Source organism: Artibeus jamaicensis, unplaced genomic scaffold, assembly GCF_021234435.1.
Source record: "Artibeus jamaicensis isolate MK-2021 breed Jamaican fruit bat unplaced genomic scaffold, CSHL_Jam_final scaffold_1019, whole genome shotgun sequence".
NCBI lineage: Eukaryota > Metazoa > Chordata > Mammalia > Chiroptera > Phyllostomidae > Artibeus > Artibeus jamaicensis.
The window spans coordinates 15,899,743-15,923,946 of NW_026522025.1; the positions used below are offsets into that span (position 1 = coordinate 15,899,743).

At 43.0% G+C, this 24,204-nt stretch overlaps 1 protein-coding gene across 4 annotated transcripts in view; it reads left to right on the top strand.

The window, feature by feature from the left end:
* Nucleotides 1–24,204, top strand: part of IL12RB2 (interleukin 12 receptor subunit beta 2) — a 76,914-nt gene extending 52,710 nt beyond the window's left edge. For 2 of the 4 annotated variants that reach the window (XM_053655489.1, XM_037164867.2), the window contains exons 11-16: nucleotides 1,898–1,996; nucleotides 2,087–2,245; nucleotides 8,386–8,523; nucleotides 11,743–11,833; nucleotides 14,452–14,551; nucleotides 19,619–20,796. In XM_053655489.1, coding sequence (XP_053511464.1) covers nucleotides 1,898–1,996; nucleotides 2,087–2,245; nucleotides 8,386–8,523; nucleotides 11,743–11,833; nucleotides 14,452–14,551; nucleotides 19,619–20,161 — 1,130 coding nt within the window. In that variant the 3' untranslated portion in view covers nucleotides 20,162–20,796. Of the gene's footprint in view, nucleotides 1–1,897; nucleotides 1,997–2,086; nucleotides 2,246–8,385; nucleotides 8,524–11,742; nucleotides 11,834–14,451; nucleotides 14,552–19,618; nucleotides 20,797–21,971 lie in introns of those variants that run through there. The other 2 variants (XR_008389703.1, XM_053655490.1) reach the window with 2 other exon arrangements.

Genomic DNA, 24,204 nt, shown 5'->3' on the forward strand with positions numbered 1-24,204 from the left:
GGCAGAGTGGGTTGTTTGGAATGGGCCAGGATACAGTCTAGCTCCAGGGTTATAGGTGGATGAGACCTAGGCTAGCGATCGTCAGTCCTGTTCTGTCTATAAAAATGTTCAGGCCATACAGATCCACTCCTTTTACAAGTATGTAGACAACGCCATGTCTAGAAAACCTTGCCTCATACCTAGACTATTTGGGTCCCCATTCAGCATGCTCCCTCGTACTTCCTCTAGGATTCTTCCACGTTACTGATCATTTAGTGTTTGCCTTCTCTAAATAGGTGAAATTAGATATCTGTCCACCTAAGAGATTAGTTGTAAACATCAAAACAGAGCCTCTGCCCAAGGTTGCCAGGCATATATGTATGCATGAGAGTACGAGAAAATGAGCCAGTAGTTGGGGCCAGAATGAAGAAAGAAATGAAAATTTTAACAACGTGGGCTGTAGCCACTGGGCAGCACAGCTGAAGAACTTTTGGGGTGGGGAGCAGACATGATTAAGGGGTGTTTGTATAAGAATTAGCCACTAAAACAGGAGTCCTCAAGGTCAGAAACAGGGAACAAGATTACTAGGGCTTTATGATTTATGGAAAGGGATATGTTACCTGAGTTAAGGTGACACATTTCCTTCCCTCCTCCACTAAAGTAGGCTGTCCACAAGAAGAAGCCCATAACTTCCGATACAGCCATTCCCAAAGCTTCTACCCTGAATTCATGTTTTGCACGGCAAAATGCAACAAAAGCATTTGCTTGATGCACTCACTTGGAACTCTCAAACTGCTACAGGGCACAGCAGTTGGTTGGCACCTTCCACCACTAGTAGCAAAACACCCAGGCACCTGCCCCTTGCAAATAAAATGTGAGTGCATATTCCATGTTCCCCATGGAGCTTTGGGGTCTGGATGATGCCCATGAAGAATCTTTGGATTATTAGACTAAGCTGACTATGTCTTTGTCTCCATTTCACTTAGTTCAACTATTAGGTCAGGCAGTTTTCTGGTAGAGCCTATAGGATTTTCTATATACACTATCATGTCATCTGAAAATAATGATAGTTTTAACTCCTCTTTTCTAATTTGGATGCCTTTTATTTTTTTTTCTTGTCTGATCACTGTGGCTAGTTCTGTTGCTGGTCAGGGTGCATTTGGGAGGCAACCAATGTTTCTCTGTCTCTCCCTCTCTCTTTCTCCCTCCCCCTTCCTCTCTCTCTAAAATTATTTTTTAAATATTTTTAAAATAAAATAAAAACTAGGAAGGAGCACTAACATTCCCAGATATCTTCCAAATGTTCCAGGCTATGGTGAATCTGAGGCCTACCTAGGACACACTGGGGAGAGGTAGAGGACAAGGAACAATGGGTTGGGTTGCACTGAGTGTACCCTGGTTTGTAACACCCAGATGTGTCATCCAGAGCTGCCCTGTCAGATCCTGATAAGCTTCTGTGGAATTAGAAGGGCCTTTCAGGTTCTATGCCTGCGAAATCCCAGCCTCGCTTTTTAGTAACAGGCAAATGATTTATTTGTAGAAGTCAAAGCATTTTTCTTGAAAGAGTTTTGTTTCAAAAGTTGTCTGTGTAGTTATATTTAAATCCTTGTTGGCACTGGGAGAGTTTTTTTTTTTCCTTAAACATGATGACCCTGGGAAAAAAAACTCAGGTTTGCTAATTTATTCATTACGAGACGAACTTGGGACATGAGAGCTGTGGCTTCCAGGAGTGGAAGCCATGGAAAACAGGATGCCGAGATTTTGTAGCTTAGGTCATTCCTTTAACCTCAGTTCAAATTATACTTGAACCATCTTCAAACTAAGAAGAGGCAAGAGATGCCTTGAATGCTTCTGTATCAAATTTTAAAGCAGCTCCCTTAGTGATTCACATGGTATAAGAACTCCCTTTCCTTTGCAGAGAACATAAAGCCCTACATCTGTTATGAAATCCGTGTGCATGCACTCTCAGGGGACCAAGGAGGATGCAGCTCCATCCGGGGTAACTCTAAGTGCAAAGGTAAGTCTTGGGAACTTTTGCCAAATTTTGCTTTAGTTTAATGACTTGGATTTGGAGGGTGACAAAAGCCTCCTGCATTCTACTTTACAGCACCGCTGAGTGGGCCCCACATTAATGCCATCACAGAGGAAAAGGGGAGCATTTTAATTTCATGGAACGAAATTCCAGCCCAGGAACAAATGGGCTGCATCCTCTATTACAGGATATACTGGAAAGAACAGGACTCCAGTTCCCCACCTCGACTTTGTGGTATGTGTGAGAAGCAAATGCCGTGGGGCCTTTCTTGTTCAGATGCCAGGAGAGCACAAGTGTATGCATGTGCCTATACACAAAGGGCTGGAACCATGCCTGGCGCTTAGGAGGTGCTCAATAAATATGGTGAAATTAACCGAATAAAGGAAAATAAAAGACATCTGAACATATACACACAGTTATTGAATACATGTCATGTGCCAAGCAAATCAAAGATATGAAAATAATGGATTAGGCCCTTAAGGAGCTTACTTACATGGGGAGACAGCATTCCAAAAAGCAATAAAGGCACATACTTTAGTAGAACTATATAGACCCTTGAGGTTTGCAAGGAATGCATTTGGGGAACTTTTGAGTCCCCATCTTTGCATATATCATCATAGTATATTATTTTTTCTCAAAATAGATAAAATACAATATAGTTTAAGTAACTCCTTATGACCTACAATTATTCTATAAGACTAAAGCAATCAAAATAAATTCTGGCTGGAACATTATCTCAAATGACTTCGTGGATCACTCATTTATAGTAGCTCCAAGGCGCTTGGCAGATTTGATGTTCTAACTTTGATTTATTCAGAGTTTTCTTTTTTTTTTCCTGGCTTGCCCTTCTTTTTATTTCATAGGCATCATTGCTTTTCTCAGGAGAATTTATCATAAAGAAGCATCATTTTTGTTCCTTCACGAGAGCTAGTGGGTCAGGGAGAAGGTAACAAAGCCACCCTGAGATGTGGGTGCTAGAGTCCTGCCTGCAGACTGATTCTACCTGGGAAACTTTAGGAGTCGGTCCTGTCTGTTGACCTGAGAAGACCTGCAGTGTTGCTTTTCCACGTTGTGGCTTTTGAAGCTAGTTACTTTTTTACTACATAAATAATACTGCATGTAATAAAAACATTGAAATAGTTTGATAAGACATAAAATTGAAATGGCCCCTTCATTTATACTTAGGCTGTTATCAGTTCTTTGTGTGCTCATCCAGAAAAAAATTAATACATATCCAAGCATATATTTGGAATAATTATCTGTATTCTGATCTTCACCTTGCTTTTACTTCTTTTTTAAATATGTTTTATTGATTATGCTATTACAGTTGTCCCATTCCCACCCTTCATTCCCCTCTACCCTGCACACCCCCTCCCACCCACATTCCCCCCCTTTAGTTCATGTCCATGTGTCACACTTATAAGTTCTTTGGCTTCTACATTTCCCATACTATTCTTACTCTCCCCCTGTCTATTTTCTACCAACCATCTATGCTACTTATTCTCTGTACCTTTTCCCCCCTCTTCTCTTCCCACTCCCCTGATGCTAACCCTCCATGTGATCTCCATTTCTGTGGTTCTGTTCCTGTTCTAGTTGTTTGCTTAGTTTTTTTTGTTATTGTTTTGTTTTAGGTGTGGTTGTTAATTATTGTGAGTTTGATATCATTTTACTGTACAAGTTTTTCATCTTATTTTTCCTAGATAAGTCCCTTTAACATTTCATATAATAAGGGCTGGGTGATGATGAACTCCTTTAAGTTGACCTTATCTGAGGAGCACTTTATCTGCCCTTTCATTCTAAATGAAAGCTTTGCTGGATAGAGCAATCTTGGATGCAGGTCCTTGCCTTTCATGACTTGGAATACTTCTTTCCAGCCCCTTCTTGCCTATAAGGTCTTTTTTGAGAAATCAGCCGACAGTCTGATGGGAACTCCTTTGTAGATAACTCTCTCATTTTGTCTTGCTGCTTTTAAGATTCTCTCTTTATCTTTAATCTTGGCTAAAGTAATTATGATGTACCTTGGTGTGTTCCTCTTTGGGTCCAACTTCTTTGGGACTCTCTGGGCTTCCTGGACTTCCTGGAAGTCTGTTGCCTTTGCCAGAATGGGAAAGTTTTCCTTTATTATTTGCTCAAATAAGTTTTCCACTTGTTGCTCTTCCTCTTCTCCTTCGGATACCCCTATAAAGATGTCCTGGAGGTTCCTAAGACTCTCCTCATTTTTTTTTGAATTCTTGCTTCTTCACTCTTTTCTGTTTGGCCATTATTTGCTTTCTTCTGGTCCACTCCATTGATTTGAGTCCCAGTTTCCTTCCCATCTCTGTTGGTTCCCTATATGTTTTGCTTTATTTCACTTTGCGTAGCCTTCATTTGTTCTTACATGTTTTGACTCAGCTCCATCAGTTCTATGAGCATCCTGATTACCAGTGTTTTGAACTGTGCATCTGATAGGTTGGCTATCTCTTTATTGCTTAATTGTATTTTTTCTGGAACTTTGATCTATTTTTTTGTTTGGGCCATTTTTTTTTTGTCTTGACGCACCTGTTACATAGTAGGGGTGGAGCCTTAAGTGTTGTTCACCAGGGTGGGGCAACCCAGTGACTGGGTTTTGACCCTGTAGGTGGGGCAGGGGGTCTGAGAGGGAACAATGGTGCTTGCTCCTCTCTCTGCTGGATTTCAGTCACTTCCCCCACTGCCCACAAGCAAATTGGGCCCTTCTGGTGCTGATTCCTGGGTGGGTGGGTTTGTGTACATTCTGGGTCCCTGTGGGTCTTTCCAGCAAACTCTCCTGTGAGGCTGGGAGTCTCTCCTGGCACCTTAACCTCCACAGGTGTTTTCAGTTGGTGGTTTGAAGCTTTATTTCCCAGCGCTGGGACCCTGGGTTCCATGGTCTGTCCTGCTCCCCAGTTTCACCTGGCTTAATCTGTGTGTGAATGTGGGATTTCCTGGTCCACCAGCCGCCTTGTGCGCTGCGCCCCTCCACAATCCGCCATCTTACTAGGTCCACCTGCTGTCGCTTTGCGTGCCCAGGGTCTGTCAGCGGCCCTGCCCTGAGCCCTCTCCATTTCGGCTGCCCAACTCTGCCCCTCCTACTGGTCTGGATGAATGTGTCTACTATAACTCCTTGGTTGTCAGACTTCCATACAGTTCAATTTTCTGTCAGTACTGATTGTTTTTTTGTTTTTAAATTGTTCTTGTCCTTATTTTCGTTGTGTGAGGAGGCACAGTGTGTCTACCTATGCCTCCATCTTGGCCGGAAGTCTCTGCTTTTACTTCTTAATAATATATACTGGAAACCTTTCCACATCGGTCCATATAAATTCACCTCATTCTGTTTAACAGCTGTCTAGTATTCCATTACAAGACCTCACAAATATTCACTTAACATTCACCATTGGTAAACAAAAGATACAAAATAATAAAATAATACAAAGAATGTATTATTGAACAGAACTGCTTCCCACTGGGCCCAACAGGATAAGTTAGTTCTGAAAAACATCTGAAAAGATGATAAATCTATTGACCTCTTCCTGAGCCATTTTAAATTCTTCATGTGGAATTTGCTCCCCTCCATTTCTCAATTTTCACTTTGGAAGAGTTTGAACTAAGGTGCCCATTTACAACCAGACAGATTAACATGGTCATTTGGTTCTTAAAGCTGCTCTTGTAGATGTAGAAGAAAAATCTACTTTAGTTTGCCACAAATTTGATTAATCTAAGTCTATATAAGGATGTTTTAAAATATGTCACAAGGGGAGGAGGCTCAGATTCAAAGTCCTATTTTATACTGGTTTAAATTAAATTTTCCTATTATTCATTAAGCACTTAGTGATGGATAAGACCCATTCCTTGTCTTCATAGAGTTCAAAGTCTGTTCAAGGAGATAGAAAATTACACAAAAGTGATGTAACTGCTCTAATGAAGGACTGACAACTAGCTATTGCATTTGACAACCAGAAATCCCAGGTGATTCACAGGTGCAGCTTCTAGAGAGCGATAGAGGGCAGTAGGCTAAAGGAGAAAGACATCAGGAGAAAGAGGCCCACACCGCAAATGCTAGGTGGGGTTCCATGGGGAGTGGCAGGGGGGGCCCTGTCTTACGTGTCTTGTGGCACTGCCCAGATGGACAGCACATGCCGAGTGCACTTAGCCCTGCCTGTGCAGGAAAATAGGCTAAGGCATGTGCCTATTAATACATTCCGCAGGTGATTCTGGTGCCCAGCCTCTCCTTTGCAAGTTTTTTGATACTCATGTGCACCAATGGCAAGTGCATTCTCTACGGGTGCACACATTATGCTTTGTTACCCCTTGGCTGTTGTTGCCCACAGACTCTAAGCATCATGAGGATAGACACCATGGCAATTTGCTCACCAGTGTCTCCAGTGTACTTACAATACAGTCAGGCATACAGTAGGTTCTTAATAAAAACAGTATTTGTTGTAGATAAAAACTCTACATTTTGCTAAACCAATGTAGATTGTTAGGGAAAAAACTAATTTTCAAGAATAATGTGGCTGTTTTGCCTGATACCACTTGACCTTCTCATCCACTGCCGGTCTGAACATTGGCAACTACCACGTCCTCCTGAACTGGCACCCTTGTCCTTTAACCACCCTGAGCCTAAAGTTTCAGGGGGGCAAGGAGTTAATGGCCCTTTATCTGTGCCTGAGATCACAGCCCAGACCCAGGCAGCAGAACCGGTATTTCCTGCATGATTTCTTTCTCCCATTACTCAACTCAGCCTATTTTGCCAACCAAACTGCTGACAGCGTCATCCTCCTTACTGCTTCTCCCTGCATAGTTTCTATTTTTATTCTTTGGATACACATATGCGTATGTGAATCTATGTATAAATTTTTTGGCCCCGCGCACCATTCACATTTCTTCTCTTCTGCTCCAGCATCTGTCTCATTTCCCTCCCAGGGCTCAGGAAAGCATACCTCACACAGTGCGACGGTTGACTCCCAGATGCTCGCTGATGCTTTGTTGCAGCAGGATGAGCGGGAAGTTGCTCCAAAGTTAACTTTTTAATCCCCTGAAAGAGGAATAAGAACAGAGATTTTTTTTTAGTTGAATCACATAGCTTTCACCTGTGTAAGCAACTTCATCAGGTCAGAGTAGGCTTGGGGATTTTCCACATGGTACTTTTCTCAACAAGATGTAAAACACAGAAGTTGCTCCGATATTCACAGCCCTTACATAATCTGCCCCAACCTCTGTTCCTTTTGGTGGAGTGGATGTAAGATTGCGGGGCTCCATCTTGCTGATCACCCATAGTAAGCAGGGATGGGAAGCGTAAGGGGTCTGTTTTCTCCACTAGACGGTGAACTCCTTGAGGCACACTGTGCCTTTGTTCACTTGGTGCCTTGTCCAGAGCAGCCACTCAATAATATAAAAAATATCAATAATTTGGCTGTGGAAAAATCAATAATTTGAGCAAACAGGGTCATCACCTGACTTGCACTGGGGTTTGAGAGCCAGTGAATGATGTCAAGGCACAAGGTGCTGGCTTCTGGCATCCACGCTGATCACCAGCACAGGTGCAAGTCTGCTGAGCAAGCTGGTGGGCTGCTTCTGCTGAAGCCTTAATTGTATAGTTCCTGACCACGTGGCTACTCCAAACTTGCACCCGGAAGATCACCGGAGGGGAAGATTGCCTCTTCACCAAAGGCCCCCGACACTCATGTTTCTGGAGAAAAACAGCATCAGTGCATTGTGCTCAGAAATCAACATCTTCCGTGCTGAGAAAATGCAAGGATGTTAAGAACATAAGGGACTGATCATTTTGGCTTAAACTGCCAAAATAAATCTAATCCTGAGTACCATTGCTCTACATTTTAGATTTTATGTGAAATTTTAGCAGATGGTCATATTAAGCCCACAAAGCCCAGTACTCAGAGCCTACCAAAAAAAGTAGAAAATTAGAATTAATAAATGTTGCTTATATATCTGTTTTATTGCTGAACTTCACTGTCTTAAAAATTCCATTGAGAGCAATTTATACATTTAATTTCCTCCCCAAGAGTTCTCAAATATACCTGGTAAATGCCAGAAACATTGTAGGAAACAAAAAAAATGCTAAATACTTTCAAAGCAAAATGATAAGAAAGATTTTACCACAGGAAAAATATTTAATTCTTTTGATATGCTGAGAAGTGAAGCCTCCATCGATGGCAATATCCAGGGCCTGCGAAAGTATTAAGTATTAATTAATTACTTACACCTGTTTAATTACACAGGCGTAAGACTATTTAAAAATACATACGTGCTTTTCTCGTTCTAATTAAATGAAGAATTAACAAAAATGAGTAAGAGCCCGTACTCAAATATTTCCTTTAATATGTAGCTTTCTTTTTTTGTCTTTATCTTCCTTTCAGAAATCCCCTATAGGGCCTCTCCAAACTCACACCCAGTGAACGGCCTGCAGCCCGGAGTGAGATACGTCCTGTGGATGACGGCCCTGACTGCCGCTGGCGAGAGCCCCCGCGGAAGTGAGAGGGAATTTTGTCTGCAGGGTAAGAAACGGCCGTAGAGGTGGACAGTACACTCTGGGTTCCCACCAGGTGTAGAGTCCCCACTGCCTTTGGCATGGAGATTATCAGATTTTCTTCAATTTCCTCATAACATTGTTACTGCTACACCTTTGCACTTGCTGTTTCCTCTAACCGGACTGTCCTGCCATGGCATCGTCTACTCAGAGACAGTGTCTACTCATTTTTCAACACTCGGTGAAAATGTTTCGTCCTCCAGGAAGCATTTCCAAATGTACCCCCGTATTTCCTTCATAATGCACTACATTTGACCAACATTCAAAACTCAAAATCCAATAGGCAGGGACTGGTATCTGTTTCTCTCTGTCTTCAAGGTCTAAAATGGTGCCCAACACTTAGCACTTGTTTACTGAATGTGTGTTTAATGGATGATGACAATAATCTCAACAATAACAATAGCAACTATTGCATTGAGATAGTTATGTACCAGCCATTGTGTTGTGTGCTTCTATAACATAGGAAACACACCTAAAAAAACCAAACCTGAATTATCTTCTGGAGGGTGAGTCTCTTGTAGTACAGGCTTCCTCTGATAGGTGAGCGTTCTAGGAACCCATCTGTATTAGTGTACCAGCTGGGGTTGTTGTGAGAGGCTGCATTTGGCTTCAGTAAATTTTTTTTAAGACTCTTTCAACATCTTTGCCCATTTCATGATGGGTGATTTACAAGCTCACCTGCCCACACTGTGCTGAGTGTTCAGCAGTTTTTGACCAAAAAATGACATGATTCCTGTGCCCCACCCTATTTACCCAATCTCTCCCTGAGCAATTTTTTTTGTTTCTCCTGAATAAGAAAGTCCTCAAAGGGAAACGTTTTTGCTGATGTGGAAGAGGTGAAACCAAAAACAAGAGAAGCACTAAAAGGCATCAAAATTGACAAGTTCAAAAACTGTTTGAGCAATGAAAAAAAGGCTCGATAGGTGCATTGCATCAAATGGAGAGTACTTTGAAGGTGACTGAAGTTTAAACATGGAAGAATAAATATACAATTTTATATAAGTAAATTCCGGGTTTTCTGGGTCCCCCCTCATATTGGTTTGCTGGGGCTCCTGTAACTAAGTACTACACACTGGGTGGCTTATACAATAGAAATTTATTTTCTCACAGTTTGGAGGCTGGAAGTCCAAGATCAAGGAGTCAGCAGAGTTAGTCTCTTCTGAGGGCTATGAAAGAACCTATTTTATGCCTCTCACCTTGAGTCTGGTGGCAATCTTTGCCATTCCTACACTTGTGAATCTCTGTCTTCATCTTGACATTGAGTTTTCCTTATATGTGTCTCTGTGTTCAAATTTTCCCTCTTGGTATGAACACCAGTCATATTGGAGGAGAGGTAACCCTACTGCAGTCTGACCTCATCTTAACTAATTACATCTGCAATGACCCTACTTCCAAATAAGGTCACTTTTTGAGTTACTGGAGGTTAGGACTTCAACATATGGATTTGGGGGTTGAGAGGACACAATGCACCCTACATAGCACATACTTCCACTCATTCAGTCTTGCACACCAAGTGCCTGCTTTACATGATTACACCTGGTCACACTACCAGGCACTCAATATGGAGCAAATAAAGGAATGAGGTGTTAGGGTGCTTTCTTACAAGTGTAAGGCAAAAAAATTACCCAAGGTCATTGAGGTGGTAAATAGCAGAGCTACAAATCAAACAGATTGGAGTGACTTAAGTTACGCTGTCCTCTCTGGCAGCACTAGTTTGCATTTGCTCCAAGAGTGGAACAAGCTGTTCTTGCTTTGTAACGTGGAGTATCAGGTTGATCATTCAGTACTTTGTTGTTCTATGCCAGGTAATTCTCCACTGGGGGAACTGAAAAACCCTCTTTTCCTCTCCCAGCTACTCCTGTGAAAGTTAACTTGGGAGCAATTAATTAGATTAAGAACTCATCCTCTTTCTACTCGTGGTACTGCAGACTGTCCCAACTGCCCAGCAAGGAAGGCAGACGCTGAAGAAATGTCAGATTGTGCTGATTACATGGGGTGGTAACAAGGCTGCCCGCTCCAACTCCCCCGTTCAGCTCTGATAACACACCTCTCACTGGGCCGAGCGAGTCTCCGGCCCCTCCTTTCCCCTGGTCACCTGCACCCCCAGCCTGCCCTTCATTCTATCAGAAGACTCTTTCTGCAAGACCCCCAGGGCAACCCATCAAGTGGTTCCCTGAGGGCTTCGAGCTTGAATTCAAACTGCCTGGTTACCAGGCCCTGCATGATCTGGTCCTGTTCACCCATTCGCCTTCATCCTTTGTGTCACACTCATCACTGACACTCAAAAGCAAGACCAGGCTGCCTGTAGTCACCTGGAAGTGCCATGCCGTTTCATCCTTCCACTCCTTTGCATAGTTCTCCGTCTAGTCTGTGCTTCCCCATTTTGTCTGCCTAGCCAACTCCTATCGATCCAACTCTAAACTTTTGACATCATGCCTTTTGAGAAACCTTCCTGAACTGTGCCTGAGGCCGTATCCCGTGCCATTCTCTGCTGTAGGACCTCATACATGCTTATTTTACAATTGTTTACATGGGCTACATTCATGACTTCTGAAGACAGCAGAGCCCAAGTCCTATTCATCTCCACATCTCAGCACCTAATAGGGCTGGGTATATGGTTAATAATGAATACCGGATGAATTAATGAATAATTCTGACACGTGGCAAAGTACATGTTCATAAGAAGAAATCAAAACAATTTCAAAGACCCTAATCAGATTCGGTTGGTTCACCCAATGGTTTGGTAAAATTACTAGCTACTGTTTCTTGCGGGCCTGCTATGTTCAGATGGGTACATTGCCTTGTGCTTTAACTACACTGCCTCTAATCCTCACAGCATCCTGCAGGTAGACATCTCATTCACCTTTTCCAGACCAAGAATAGGTCCCCGGGTCACACTGCTGTCAGTGGAAGATCCGGCACCAGGATTCAGGGCTCCCCGTTTACCCCTGTGCTCTGGGTGCCACAGCCCTTGTCCTCCCACCCACTGGAGGAGGGAGCCCCGGTAGGGCTGGCGCTTCTCTCAGAACCGTAGAGTGGGCTCCCCGAGGGCCCCTTCTCCTTAAATGAATGCATAGAAATGAGCTGGCCTTTTCCTGGGCCCGGCTACCCAGGAGCTGTGGGTCGGCCCAACGAATATCAGTATTCGTTGAAAGGATCTCAGTCACGGGGTTTGCTCTCTTTTCAGGTAAAGCCAGTTGGAGCATGTTTATGGTCCCGAGCATCTGCACTGCTGTCGTCGTGGTGGGCATCTTCTCAGTGCCTTACTCCCGGCAAAAGTGAGTTGGGTACATCTGCCAATTTGGGTAAAAAAATTTTTAAATGATGATCGCTGTTGCTGCTATGAGTCCAAGAAATGGATGCTCTCATACATTGCTGGTGGCAGACAAATTTATTCAGCATTTTGGAGTGACAATATGTGTTAAATCTTTAAAAACATTCTACCATAGCAATTCCTATTTAGAAATTTATTCTATTATAGGGGCATGTGGCTATTTGATGGCAAATATGTTCACTAAAGTATTGTTCATAAAAGGAAAACTAATTTGAAACAACACAAATGCCTGATGATATGGGATTAACTAAATTGCATCTTATGTTATAGCAATACTATGCATCCATTAAAAACATAGAATGAAATTTAATCGTGAATATTTGCTATATTACATTTTAAAAAGCAGTTTGCAAAACAATATGTACTTCCATTTTTTTAAAAAAGATTTTATTTATTTTTAGAGAAGGGAAGGAGAAAGAGAGGGAGAGAAACATCAATGTGTGGTTGCCTCTCATGTGTTCCCTACTCGGGACCCGGCCTGCAACCCAGGCATGTGCCCTGACTGGGAATTGAACCAGTGACTTCTTGTTTTGCAGGCTGGCACTCAATCCACTGAGCCACACCAGCCAGGGTTGTACTTCCATTAAAAAAAAATAGTACATGTACACACACATGAATATACATACAAGATATTGTCAGTCATTGTTAAGTTTGGTTGTATGTAACTTTTATAGCCAAAATAACGTGACAAACTAGCTAACGGTTTCCCATCCAAGTAAGGCCTTGTGTTAGCTCCAGTTTTGGGGACCGGGGTTCCTTGCATCTTCCTGCTCCATTCTGCTGACACTGGCTTCCATCAGTTTCCCCTCTCGGTCCAGTGGCTACAGGAATCATAGCCATCATGCCTGCATTTTATCACCACAGGGACAGAGAAGTCGCCCACACCCGCCTTTCCAGTTGATGCTACATGAAGAAGTCACACAAGATGCTGTTGGTTAGATCTCATTGGCCAGAACTTGGTGCAGTTGGGAGGTTTAAAACTGGCCTTATAGTTGGGTTCATGATTGTCCCAATACAGTAGGGTGCACTTTCTTTGGAATGAAAGAAAACAGGTATTGGGTGGCAATGAACACTTTCTGCCCCAAAGGTATACACCAAAAGATTAATGGTGGTTATATCAAAGAACGAAATCATAGGTGATTTTAGTGCTTTCTATTTAACTGTATTTTCTAAAATTTTTAAAAGGTGCATTACTTAATAAGAGGAAATTTTTAAAAATGTAGTACTTCAATACAAAGTTTTCTTCAGATGTCATGTAAAGTAAGAGAAGAGGTAAAAATAAAACAAGCTCAAAGTCATTCTACTAGACACTGAACTTGGCTGAAAGGCTTTACATTTATTGAAGCTCCCATGTGTGACAGATACTTCAAAGCGGAGCTCTCTTTAGGTAGATTTTGAAGTTAAACTAAAAAGGAGTTAACTAAGATCACATACATCCTCTTCAGGGAAATAGTATCAGCTAGGGTCAAGGCTTCCGCTGTTAAAAGAAAAAGAAAAAAAAAAAAAAGAGGACTCAAAAGCAGTGGCTTTAATGAAAGAGTTTGTTTCTCTCACATGTAAGAGGTCAAGTCATCCAGGTGGGCTGTCAGCTCTGTTCCACACAGTCATTTAGGGACCCAGCTTTATTCCATTTTATTGGCCCACCACCCTTTGGACACTGTCCTCATCTGCATGATCTGTACTAGGTCACAGGTACCTCTGCTCACAATTTTTTGGAGAACAACTAGTCACACAGCCACCTCTCTTGTTTCAAAGAGCTAAACACATCCCAGAAGCTTACCATTCTTATTAAACATCAAAGTTTATTAAAGCCATTGATTTAATGATGTTTTGTATTGGTCTTGAATACTTAAAATATAGTGATTAATATTTAAGCCACATGCCATATAAGAAACATTTTTTAGAATGTTTCCTTTCCACATCATAAAAGTAATAGAAACTCATTTTAAAAATATTTTTAAAAACCTAGAGATGTAGGGAAAAAGACCCACATTCGCTCTGATCACCAAACACAAGTACTGTTAACAGTTTGAATGGTTCTCCATGGTATTTTTTCTTGGCATTTTTTTGCAAGATTTATGTTCAAGCTATTTATATTACTTGTATCCTGTTTGTTATTTTTACTTTTAGCACAATAATGTCCCTGTCATTATAAACTCTTTATAAACATTGTAATGAAGTAAATGGCAAGCTCCCAAGGGTAGGGACCATGCCTCATTGTCTGCCGTCCTGTCCCAGCACTGTGCTGGTCACGCAGAAGGGAATGTCTGTTGAACAGTTGCATGGCTGGATGGTGACAGCTACACATTACATTGATCGGAAGTTCCACAGTTTTCTTAACAAACCCCAAGCGACTACACAACTCTTTGTCATCTATCTACACTTCACAGAAAGCTAGTCCCTCCTTCGGTGACGTGCCATCTTTCCCCTTCAGTGTTCCCGTTTCACTCATTTCACTCATTGGCACAGCCCTGCACTGAACAACCCCCCACACTGAAGTCCCTGCACCAGGAACCTGTGCTTCCATACTTAACCAGGTGGCATTCTTTTCTTTATCTATAGGCTAGCCGTCCTCCTGTCAGCCCTCAGACCTCAGTGGTGTAGCAGACAAATTCCAGACCCAGCGAACAGCACGTGGGCCAAGAAATATCTCATTGTGGAGGTAAGATGTAAAGCCTTAGTGGCCAGTTGGTGGGGTTCTAGACGTCTGAGCATCTAAGTTTCCCCTGGTGGTTAGTAGGAAACCTGGGTACTGAGAACTTGCGCATAAAGTGAGGTCATTACACTAGGTTACCATCTGAGTCATTACTCCCAGGTATAAGGATTTTCTGAAGCTTATGACTCAAAGACTCAGAGTCATAGCTTTTCATTCCTCACTATGCCTTGTCTCCCTTCTCACCTCAACTTACTTTAAAAGAAATTTAAAAACAATTATTTTTGCCATTTGTGGAGCCCTAGGCTGAGCACTGACTCATTTCAATTCAAGAGAATTGAAGCTTTACCCAGGATGTTCCCAGCCCCCACCCTACCCCCATCCCACCCCACCCCGGTCTGAGCACAGAACAGATAAATAGAACCCAGACTATTTTGGTTTTGGCAGGAAGCCAGTAAGCCATCCCCCTGAGTATGGAAAAGGTCCTAAAGGAGAGGTTGCTCAGCTGGCAGACGACAGAGCCAGAGTAAAGGAAGCAAAGAGAGCTGCTCCTGTGCAGTCTGAGGTTGGAGAGCTCACAGTGGGCAAGATGGTCCATCTCGGGTGGAAGGTTTGGAAGCTGAAGGCATCTGAATATGGAGCAGGACTGCGCATTTATGGAAAGGAAAGGGGAGGAAAGTGGTATGTCAGTGCATTCTTCCCGGGGCACATTCCCTTAACCACACTTTATAGCTCTTCTCCTACAACATTCTTCTCTTCAAATGCCTAGTACATTGTATTATCTACATCCTTCCTTAGCCAGAAGCCCATGGTACCGGCTGCTACTCAGGTAAAGAGCTCGTTTCAGCTATGTCTGCCTCAGCAGGAATTCAAGTCCCTGCAGTTCAGTGCTTTTGAAAGGCTTGAATGCAAACTCCACCTCTGCCCCTTACTATGTGGACGACCCTTGGGCAACTTGCCTGACATCTACACTCTAATTTCATTCTCTGTGAAATAGGAATTGATAACATCTCCCATATATACTGTTGTGAGGATTAAGAAAGATGCCATGTAGAGTACGTGGCTCATACAAGGCAAAGATCATTCACTTTCTTCTCAGGAAGACTCGTACTTGATGTCTCCCTCTGTCTACTGAGGGGTTTTGTTATTGTTAAGTTCCAATAGCAAGAACAGTAATAATAGCAGTAGGTTATATATATACATATATATATACACACACACACACACACATATAACCTATATATATTGCATATATTATATATCTGCATGATATACAATTATATATGGTATATTTTATTATACACCTATGTTTATATACATTTATATAATATATAATTTTGTATATGCCAAGCACTTTAAAAAATGTTTTTTTATGCATTAACATCTAATCCATATAGTACAGCTTTATGAAGTTGTACTATTATTCTCATTTTTCAGATGAGGAGGAAACTTAGGCGTGGAGGACTGAGTAACTCACCCAGTGTTAGTCAGCTAGTAAATGGTGGACCCTGAATTCACACAGATGCAGGGTGTGCCGTCTGCCATTACACTACACACTCTAAAAGATCTTTAAGCACCAGGTGTAAGAGGAGTCTTTCTGGAAGTCAACGTCTCTGAGCTGAACAGGCTAAAGAGGGCCCTCCCGTAATGGCAATATTGTAATGACCTGTGGGAATGCACTCCGCAGGGATGCCACGGCCACGTTAGAGGGGATTCAAGTACTAGGAACTGAACCAGCTTAGCTTTAAGGTCTCTTTCTTCCAATGCTGAGATTCTGTAGGCCCATGTCCTAAAACAGCAATCTCAGCCTTTTTCATCTCATGGCACACACAAATTAATTACTAAAATTTTGTGGCTTAGGTGTTGACAGGGTGATTTAGTTGTTGAGGGCATCGTCCCAATATCCCAAGGTTGTGGGTTCAATCCCTGGTCATGACACATACAAGAATCAACCAGTCAGTGTATAAATAAGTGGAACAACAAACTGAGGTTTCTCTCTCCCCCATCCCTCTCTCTAAAATTAATAAATAAAAGAAGCTTTTTTAAAATTAGGGTTATAGAGTTCTGCAGCACAGCAAAAAAAATTTTTTTTGCCAATCTGAAAAAACAATAGATATAATTTTTATTCATTCACACTGGACAGTTAATGTTGTATTGGCTGTTGTCATTTTTTTATTTGACAAATCAAGGGAAAAGAGGTCAGTGCCCCTCAATAAATAGTCAGGTATTGCATGTTTTAATGATTTTCGCGGCACACCATGGTGCCTGCGTGACACACCAGTTGAAAAATCACTGACCCAGAAACCTGAACTAGCAGGGTGGGAAGCAACTCCGGGTCCATCCTGGACACTTGGCTTCCAAGCCGGCAGCTTTGACGTCATGGGTTCCATTTGCCTCTGCCTGGGCATGACAGGGGACCTTAAAAAGCCTAGAAGAAATGCTAAGACACACAAAGGGTTAATGAAAATAACACAGGGAAAAGGTAACGGAAATTGCCACACACATACCCTAAGTTGTATAAATATGTTCCTTAGAGCCTTATACATAGAAGCCAGAAATTGGGCATAGTGTAACCCGCTGCACTATGGAGGTCAGGCTGAACATTTAGAATAAATCCACACAATAGGATATTATGCAACTATTTTTAAAAAATCTATATATTTCTGAAAACCTCTAAGGTATTTAAAAATGAAAAAAGGAAAATCTGTAACAGTTTCTAAAGTGGGTTCTTATTTGTATAAAAAGGAGGGAGACTTTATACACACACACCCTCCTGGGAAGCTGCATATGAAACTGATCATCGGGGTTGCCTTTGGGGAAGGGGGTGGAGATAGGAGGGCCATTTAATTTTCATTACAAATTTCCTTTAAACTTTTAAAATTTCCTTAAAAACCATGTGCAGCATGTTTTTTTCCCCAAAAATAAATGGTAAGTTAGAAAATTTAAAACATTTAGCTTCAACATGGCATCTGCAATGAAGGCCTTGAGGCAGCCTCAGAACCCAGGTCACTTGACCCTTGTAGTGAGTGGACTGGTGTTAGTTAAAGGCCCAAACTGCTCTCCTGGTGATATAGAACAGGGCAGAATCAAAACTGCAAGTCTTTCAACTCCAACAAAATGTTTTCTGTTTTCAGGCCTTCTATGCCCTTCCCATTTTAGATGTAGCTAAAAAAATCATGTGTCTTAAAGCTCTGGAGGAAAAAGCCAAATCATGACGGGGATCACCAGAATATTGTACAGGCTTAAAATAGTGTCCACAAGGTACCTGGGCCAATGGTGCTCTAAGAGGCCTTGTCACAGGACTTGTCTGCCAGAGCGCCTACTTTATAAAAGCTCGGAGGAACAGCCTCTATCATGCCGCCAAAGCTTTCAGGAAGGCAGAGTGAACTCCTCACCTTGTGATAAGGAGCCATTTCCACACCCTGTGTAATCAGTCTCTCACGTCTGTGATAGCAGCACTGGCCCCTCGCTTCCCAGAGCAGCCAATCAGGCTCCAGCCACACTCCCAAGCCAGGGCCAGCCTGGGCAGCAATTGGGAAGAGTAAGCTTCCAAGAGAGGCACACGCACATACCCTCTGCCTTGTGGTCCCTTTGCAGAAGGCTGTCCTGAGATGGCACCATCATTCACTTTTTGGAAACTTCTCAAGCTCGAGGCAAGGCAAGGGACATCAGAGCCAATCCAGACTAAATCATTCTCTCACCATTTGACATTTGATGGGTGAGGGAATCCCAGGCCAGAGAGGTTGTTTTCCCGAGCTGTAAGGTGTCAGAGTTGGAACTAGTCCTGAGGATTCGCCCTGTCCCAAGGCTATTTTTTGTCAACCTATGCCTCCCTTAAAACATGGTCCCCACTCGTTGATGGCTATGGACACGTTTAAAAAGTGTGGCATTACAAAGCACCATGTGCCAAGAACCTAATGGGCAGTTGCTTCACTGCTGTAGTTTTCAGCGGAGGGAACAGTCACTAGGGGCTTCAAGAACGAGGAAGGTGGCGAACAGGGGATGGTGTGGCAAACAGAAGCAGGTGGAAGCTGCCAGTGGGAGCAAAAGTGGGAGCAAAAGTATGGTGGCACAGAGCAAAAGGCGTATTTAGTAAGACCAGGATGGTGTGTGTGCCTGAAATAATTTCTGAACAAAAACATGGGGACTGGAGGAAGGTGAAGGAACCTGATTGCCAAGGGTAGGGCGGAAAACTTGACTGCTTATGTAAACCTCAGGCCTTAAAGGCAGGCGAGCTTTGCCTTAGTGAGATCAGTCAGTGTGAAAGAGTTTCCAGGATGTGAGGAGAGTCAGAGAAAGCAAAGAAATGTTAATAAAGGGCTTGGACGTGGGCTCAGGAATCAACATCAGTTTGGAAAGCAGGGATGACATTGACATTGAAGAGTTGGTAATCAATGTGCTGTTGAGAAAGTAAGCAAGAGAAGTAACAGACAAATTAGATAGAGGGGGAAAAAGGATGCAAGTTTTCTTCCCAAAAAAGTTATTCTAGAGAGGTCTTTCTTAAGAACAGAACGGATGAAGAAATTACCCTAAAACTTTTCAGGTAGTTGTACGAAAACCCAAACTGCTTAGCATCCCTTAAAAATCCCTTCATCGTGTGACTTCCTCCTATGTCTGAAGCTTCGGTTTCCCTGCCATAACTAGCAGGTTCCAGAACAGACCGGTCCTCCTTGCCCACGACCTCCTTATATGAGAAAAGCCTATATACGTCTTAGGATTCAGCTCTAGCGTGACCCTTTTACAGTCTTTCCTGCCACCTCCCCGAGACAGAGGCACGCTCAGCCCTGCTTTTGCACCCATCGTGTCCTCTGTCCTAGAAGAAAAGCAGCTAGTGCAGTTTGACTCACCAGAAACAGTCTGGTTGAAGCTGAGCAGTGTAGTGAATCACCACTCACTGGCTGGGGTTGAGAGGACTCCATGGCTCCTGCTTGTCTGCCTCCTGGACAGTGTTAGCTGCTTCTCTTACCTCGAAAAGTCGAGGGACCACAGTCTGTGAGGCCCTCTGGAACCCTGAAGTCAGTCGTCAAGGCTACTCACTTAACATAGCCATATGAGCTTCTTCCTTCTCTTTCTCAGGAGAAGATGCAGCTGCCCTTGGACAGGATCCTAACAGACTGGCCCACTCTGAAAGAACCTGAGCCCCTGGTCATCAGCGAAGTCCTTCACCAAGCGACCCCGGGCTTCAGACGTCTCGTTCACCCCAACTGGCCAGAAAAGGGAAAAGGAGTCCAAGGTCACTATACCTCTGAGGAAGACACAGGGTACAGTGCCTCAGGCTCACCACCTCCAAGAGCTCTCACAGCAGAGACGGGACAGCCAGTGGATCTGTACAAGGTGCTGGGGAGTAGGGACCCTGACTCGAAGCCAGGAAACCCAGCAAGCCCCTCGCCGGCCCTCCCAGTGGACTACCTTCCCACCCACGAGGGCTACTTACCCTCCAACGTGGATTATCTCCCTGCACATGAGTCTTCTGTGACTGAGCCCCCAGAAGAACTAGAGCCTCAGCACATCTCCCTTTCTGTTTTTCCCTCAAGCTCCCTTCACCCGCTCACCTTCTCCTGTGGCGAGAAGCTGACTTTGGATCGGTTGAAGATGGGGTGTGGCTCCCTCATGCTTTGAATGAAGGTTGAAACTTGGCCAGTGCTCCCAGTCAGCACAGCAGGCCCATCTACCCAGCCCTCTGCTCCAGCTATCAGTTCCTGTGGCTGCTACCATTTGCTCTGTTTGCAGCTAGAGGACCACCAAGCCAGCTCAGGGAGAATCTCGGGGAACTGAGAGTTGGCTGCAGCGGATACCTCATCTGGCCTTCTCCAGAGGCTTCAGATTACATCTTCAGGTCCACTGTGTGGACCTGGAGACTCCAGTTTAAATTCCTGCAGCTTTCTTGGCTATGGTGGCTGGAAAAGGGGAGTGTGGAAACCAAAACGCTTACTAGCAATGAGAACCATTCTACAATTGTTTATAAAGCAGCTACTATATACCAGGTCTTAGGTTGAGATGATCAGCACTGTTCAATAGGCCTATCTACACTGCTGAGTACGCTAGACACTAACAAGTGGCTGTATACACTTTGAAACATGCCTAGTATGACCGAAGAACCAAATTTGGATTGTAATTGAAATAGTCACATGTGGCTAGCACTACTGTATTAAACACAGCTACAGATGATGGATACATCAGTAAGAATTACCAGGTAACTCCAAAATACATCATCCTAGTTTTACAAATAACATTAAAGACCCTGGTGTACACCAGTGTAGAAGGACTTTCAAGGCGGTGATGATTGTCCTTATTTATGGAAGCCTAAGAATGTACCTTCCCCTAGTTTTGCTGGTTTATTTTGCCTTAGCCTTCCAGTGAATCAAGAACAGCTTGGTTGTGGAAAAGCTACCTGTAAACCCACCTTACAATCTTGTGCAAGCAGCCACCTCTGTGAAATCAGACATCCAGAAAAGGAGTGGGCCAAAGGCTCTCTGCCTGTTTTCTTTCTGATGCAGAGGGTGCTGCCCTGGGGACCAGCGCTATGTCAGGGTTCAAGACCCAAACTGCTACGGTTGTAGTGTCCTCTCCGCTTTCCTTCCTGAAGAAAACTGAACTGGTCCTTAGCTCAAATTGAGCCTAGAAGAGTATTATTTTCCCCAGCGCAAACTTGAGACATGGTACATGTTTTACTCCTTTGAAGAGGTGGTCCTGGCCTGTCACCCTCCCCATGCTCATCACTGCCTGTATCCTGTTCCCTAGAGGCACTTCTGCTAACCTGGTTTAATTGCTAATAGTACCCTTCCCACGAAACAGGATAAAAGGTCCAAGAACTTTCTTCTTAAATCCCTGTCAGGCATGGGGCCTATCTCCTACCCCCATCCCTCCCCAACTGAACTGAGGCAGGTATCCCGCAGAGCTCTAGAAATTGAAATAACGAACACTGCTCTGATTGTGCATGTTTAAGTCTTCATCCAAGCTTCTTGCCATTCCAGACTTACCATATTTAGTCCTCCCAGGGTTTTTCTTCCTTGCATACATCTCTATTTTACTCTAGCTGCTATACAGCAACCCGCACACTATTCCCTTGCATCTGAGCTTCAGCACTGGCTGCTCTGCACTCAGGATGGGGTACCTTGTTTGTTTGCAATGGGCCACAGAGTCACCTACTTAGAAGCTGACCAACCTTTTACCTCTTGACAATGGAAGCCAACTTTTCTTTCTTGCAATACCTGTTTTTTGTATCCTTAGTTATCCTCTTATCACCTACTACCTTAGCCACCCTTCCCTTTCTCACTTGGCCCCAAAGACCAGCTGGCAGTCTTCTTTTTACCCCCAATGCTCCACATCCTTTCCCTTAAAACCGCAGTCCCTTTTTTTCCCTAAATAAGAAAAAATATAATTTAATCTTAAAAAAAGGAGACTCCCCTGACTCAAGGATCTTTTTCAGGATGGAGCGGCTTCCATGGTGCCCCACTGGCAAGATGCCCAGACCATCTACTTCCTCTACTAGACGCAAACAACCTGAGGGCAGGAACCACGCTGTGTTTCCTGTGCCTGATACACAGATACCAGTCACCATTCTTGCCCCTTCTGTTCCCGAAGCCAGTCCGGCTGTGCACGCTCACTTTCCACTGGGACAACTGAGTTTGCATTTGTTCTTCATTCCCAACCCTCTCCACCCCCACTGTCCACTGGCAGCACTGCTACTAGTAGCAATGTTTAAAAACATACTTGAGCAAGACTTCTGCAGCTCGTCCGAGATAAAATGTCCTCTTTCCATGAATGAGGACGGGCAACCTTGTTCTGTTCTTGCCCCTAGTTTTCATATATACCACCTTCCTGCCACACACCAAAATTTCAAAACAGGTTGCCTAGTTTACCAGGACTAAGTGGAGCTTCTCAATCCTCAGACTTTCATTCCTCAGGAAAACTAGCAGTGATTTAAATCCTCAATGTACATCCCAAGACAACCCAGATACCTCTGCTGTTCAAACATGAAATTCCTTAGTTTTCCGGGACCTAAATCTGGTCCCAAGTTCACACTTGCAGGATATATGGCAACCATCCTCATTAATTTTTGTATACAAATCTGTACTTTGAATTGTTCCTTGAAAGAGCCCACTTTCCCAGAAGCCAAAGATTCTATTTCCTGGGCTTCTGTCTTCCTTGTAGACAACAGGGGAGTCAAACTAGTTCCCTAGCTCTGTCCTTTTACTGCCTTTCCCCCTCCATCGTCCCAATTTCTCAGCTTCCATTAATATCCTACAGCTGCAACTCACCAGTGCCCTGAAGCCTGTGAGAGAGATGCCAAGCTAGGCATTCTATTCTAGTCAACCTCCCATGTTAGAATCTGGGTTTTTTTTTTTGAAGCTCCAACTTTTCATGTGTCACAATTGCCACATGCCTTGATACCAACTCAAGCCCTCTAAGAGTCCTGTTTTGCTCTTACTAATCTGCAGGACTCACGGATGTTCACACTATCCCATCGTATAAAGGCTGACTGACAGATGAACCCTCAAGTAAACTACTCTCTAGAATAAAAGATCAGAAAGGTCTCTTCTTCCTCCTAAAAAAAAAAATCAATTCAATCAATTGCCTAATTGACAACTAAAAGAAGTTAGATCTTCACATCAGCCTATACCGAAAATAAATCTTCAGTGAAAAATGTGCAAAACATCAAGTTAGATCAAGATATTTGCAATACATGCCCAAAATAGAAAAAAAGTCAACATTTCAAATGGACTGAGAAACACAAAACAGTAAATGTTCAATAGTGTCACCCCAATAAATTCAGTAAAAAGGAAAAAAAGTAAGTAATAAGCATGAAGAAAATAATCACCTGTAATCAAAGGAATAAAATTAAACACCACTTTCCACCAACTGAATTAGAGAAATTAAACAAAAAATTACCCAGTATTAATCAGAGATGATGTTTGCAACCAGGTATGCTAGATGGCTCCTTTCGGGAAGCAGTCGGGCAGTACTTTTTCAAATTTCAATAAACAGCTCCACTCCTAGCAATGCAGATTAATGAACAGTATAAACGAGTTATTACAGCATTGCTTACAACAGGGAGAGGGACTTAAATGCCCTTTAAGAGGAATTTGGTTCATCTAGACAACAAAACAGTACCCTGAAATTTAAGACTATAAATTTCAGAACACCCCCACCATTCTACTATGTTCTGAATTGAAAATGAAAAAGCTACTAAAACTGAAATATGCTGTTGATTTCTATGGTGCATGATTCCCCTGCCCACCCCCACAATGACTGAAACTGGGATGGATCTTGGAGTTGATGAAAAGCACAACACACAATCCTTCAAAAAAGCAGAGCAATATTTGGTACGGAAATGGTCAATTACAAAAGAATGAACAGAATCATATCACTGTCATAAATCAAGCAAACAGGTTTTTGAAATAGACGCAAAAACACTAACAGTTGGTTTCCTCTAGTCGTAAGTTTTTAAATTCTATTTCTACATTTTCATTAAAAATAGTCCTTATAATTAGTCAATACAATATACCCAATTCTCTCCCCCCAAAGGCCAGACACGGTAGGTCTAGAAACAGACAGACACAATCAACCACTTTTGTTTATGGCCATGTCACTTTCATCCTCTGACACTTTCACTGATGTTTATTACTCCTGTCAGTTGGTAGAAAAGGCAAAGGAAGATG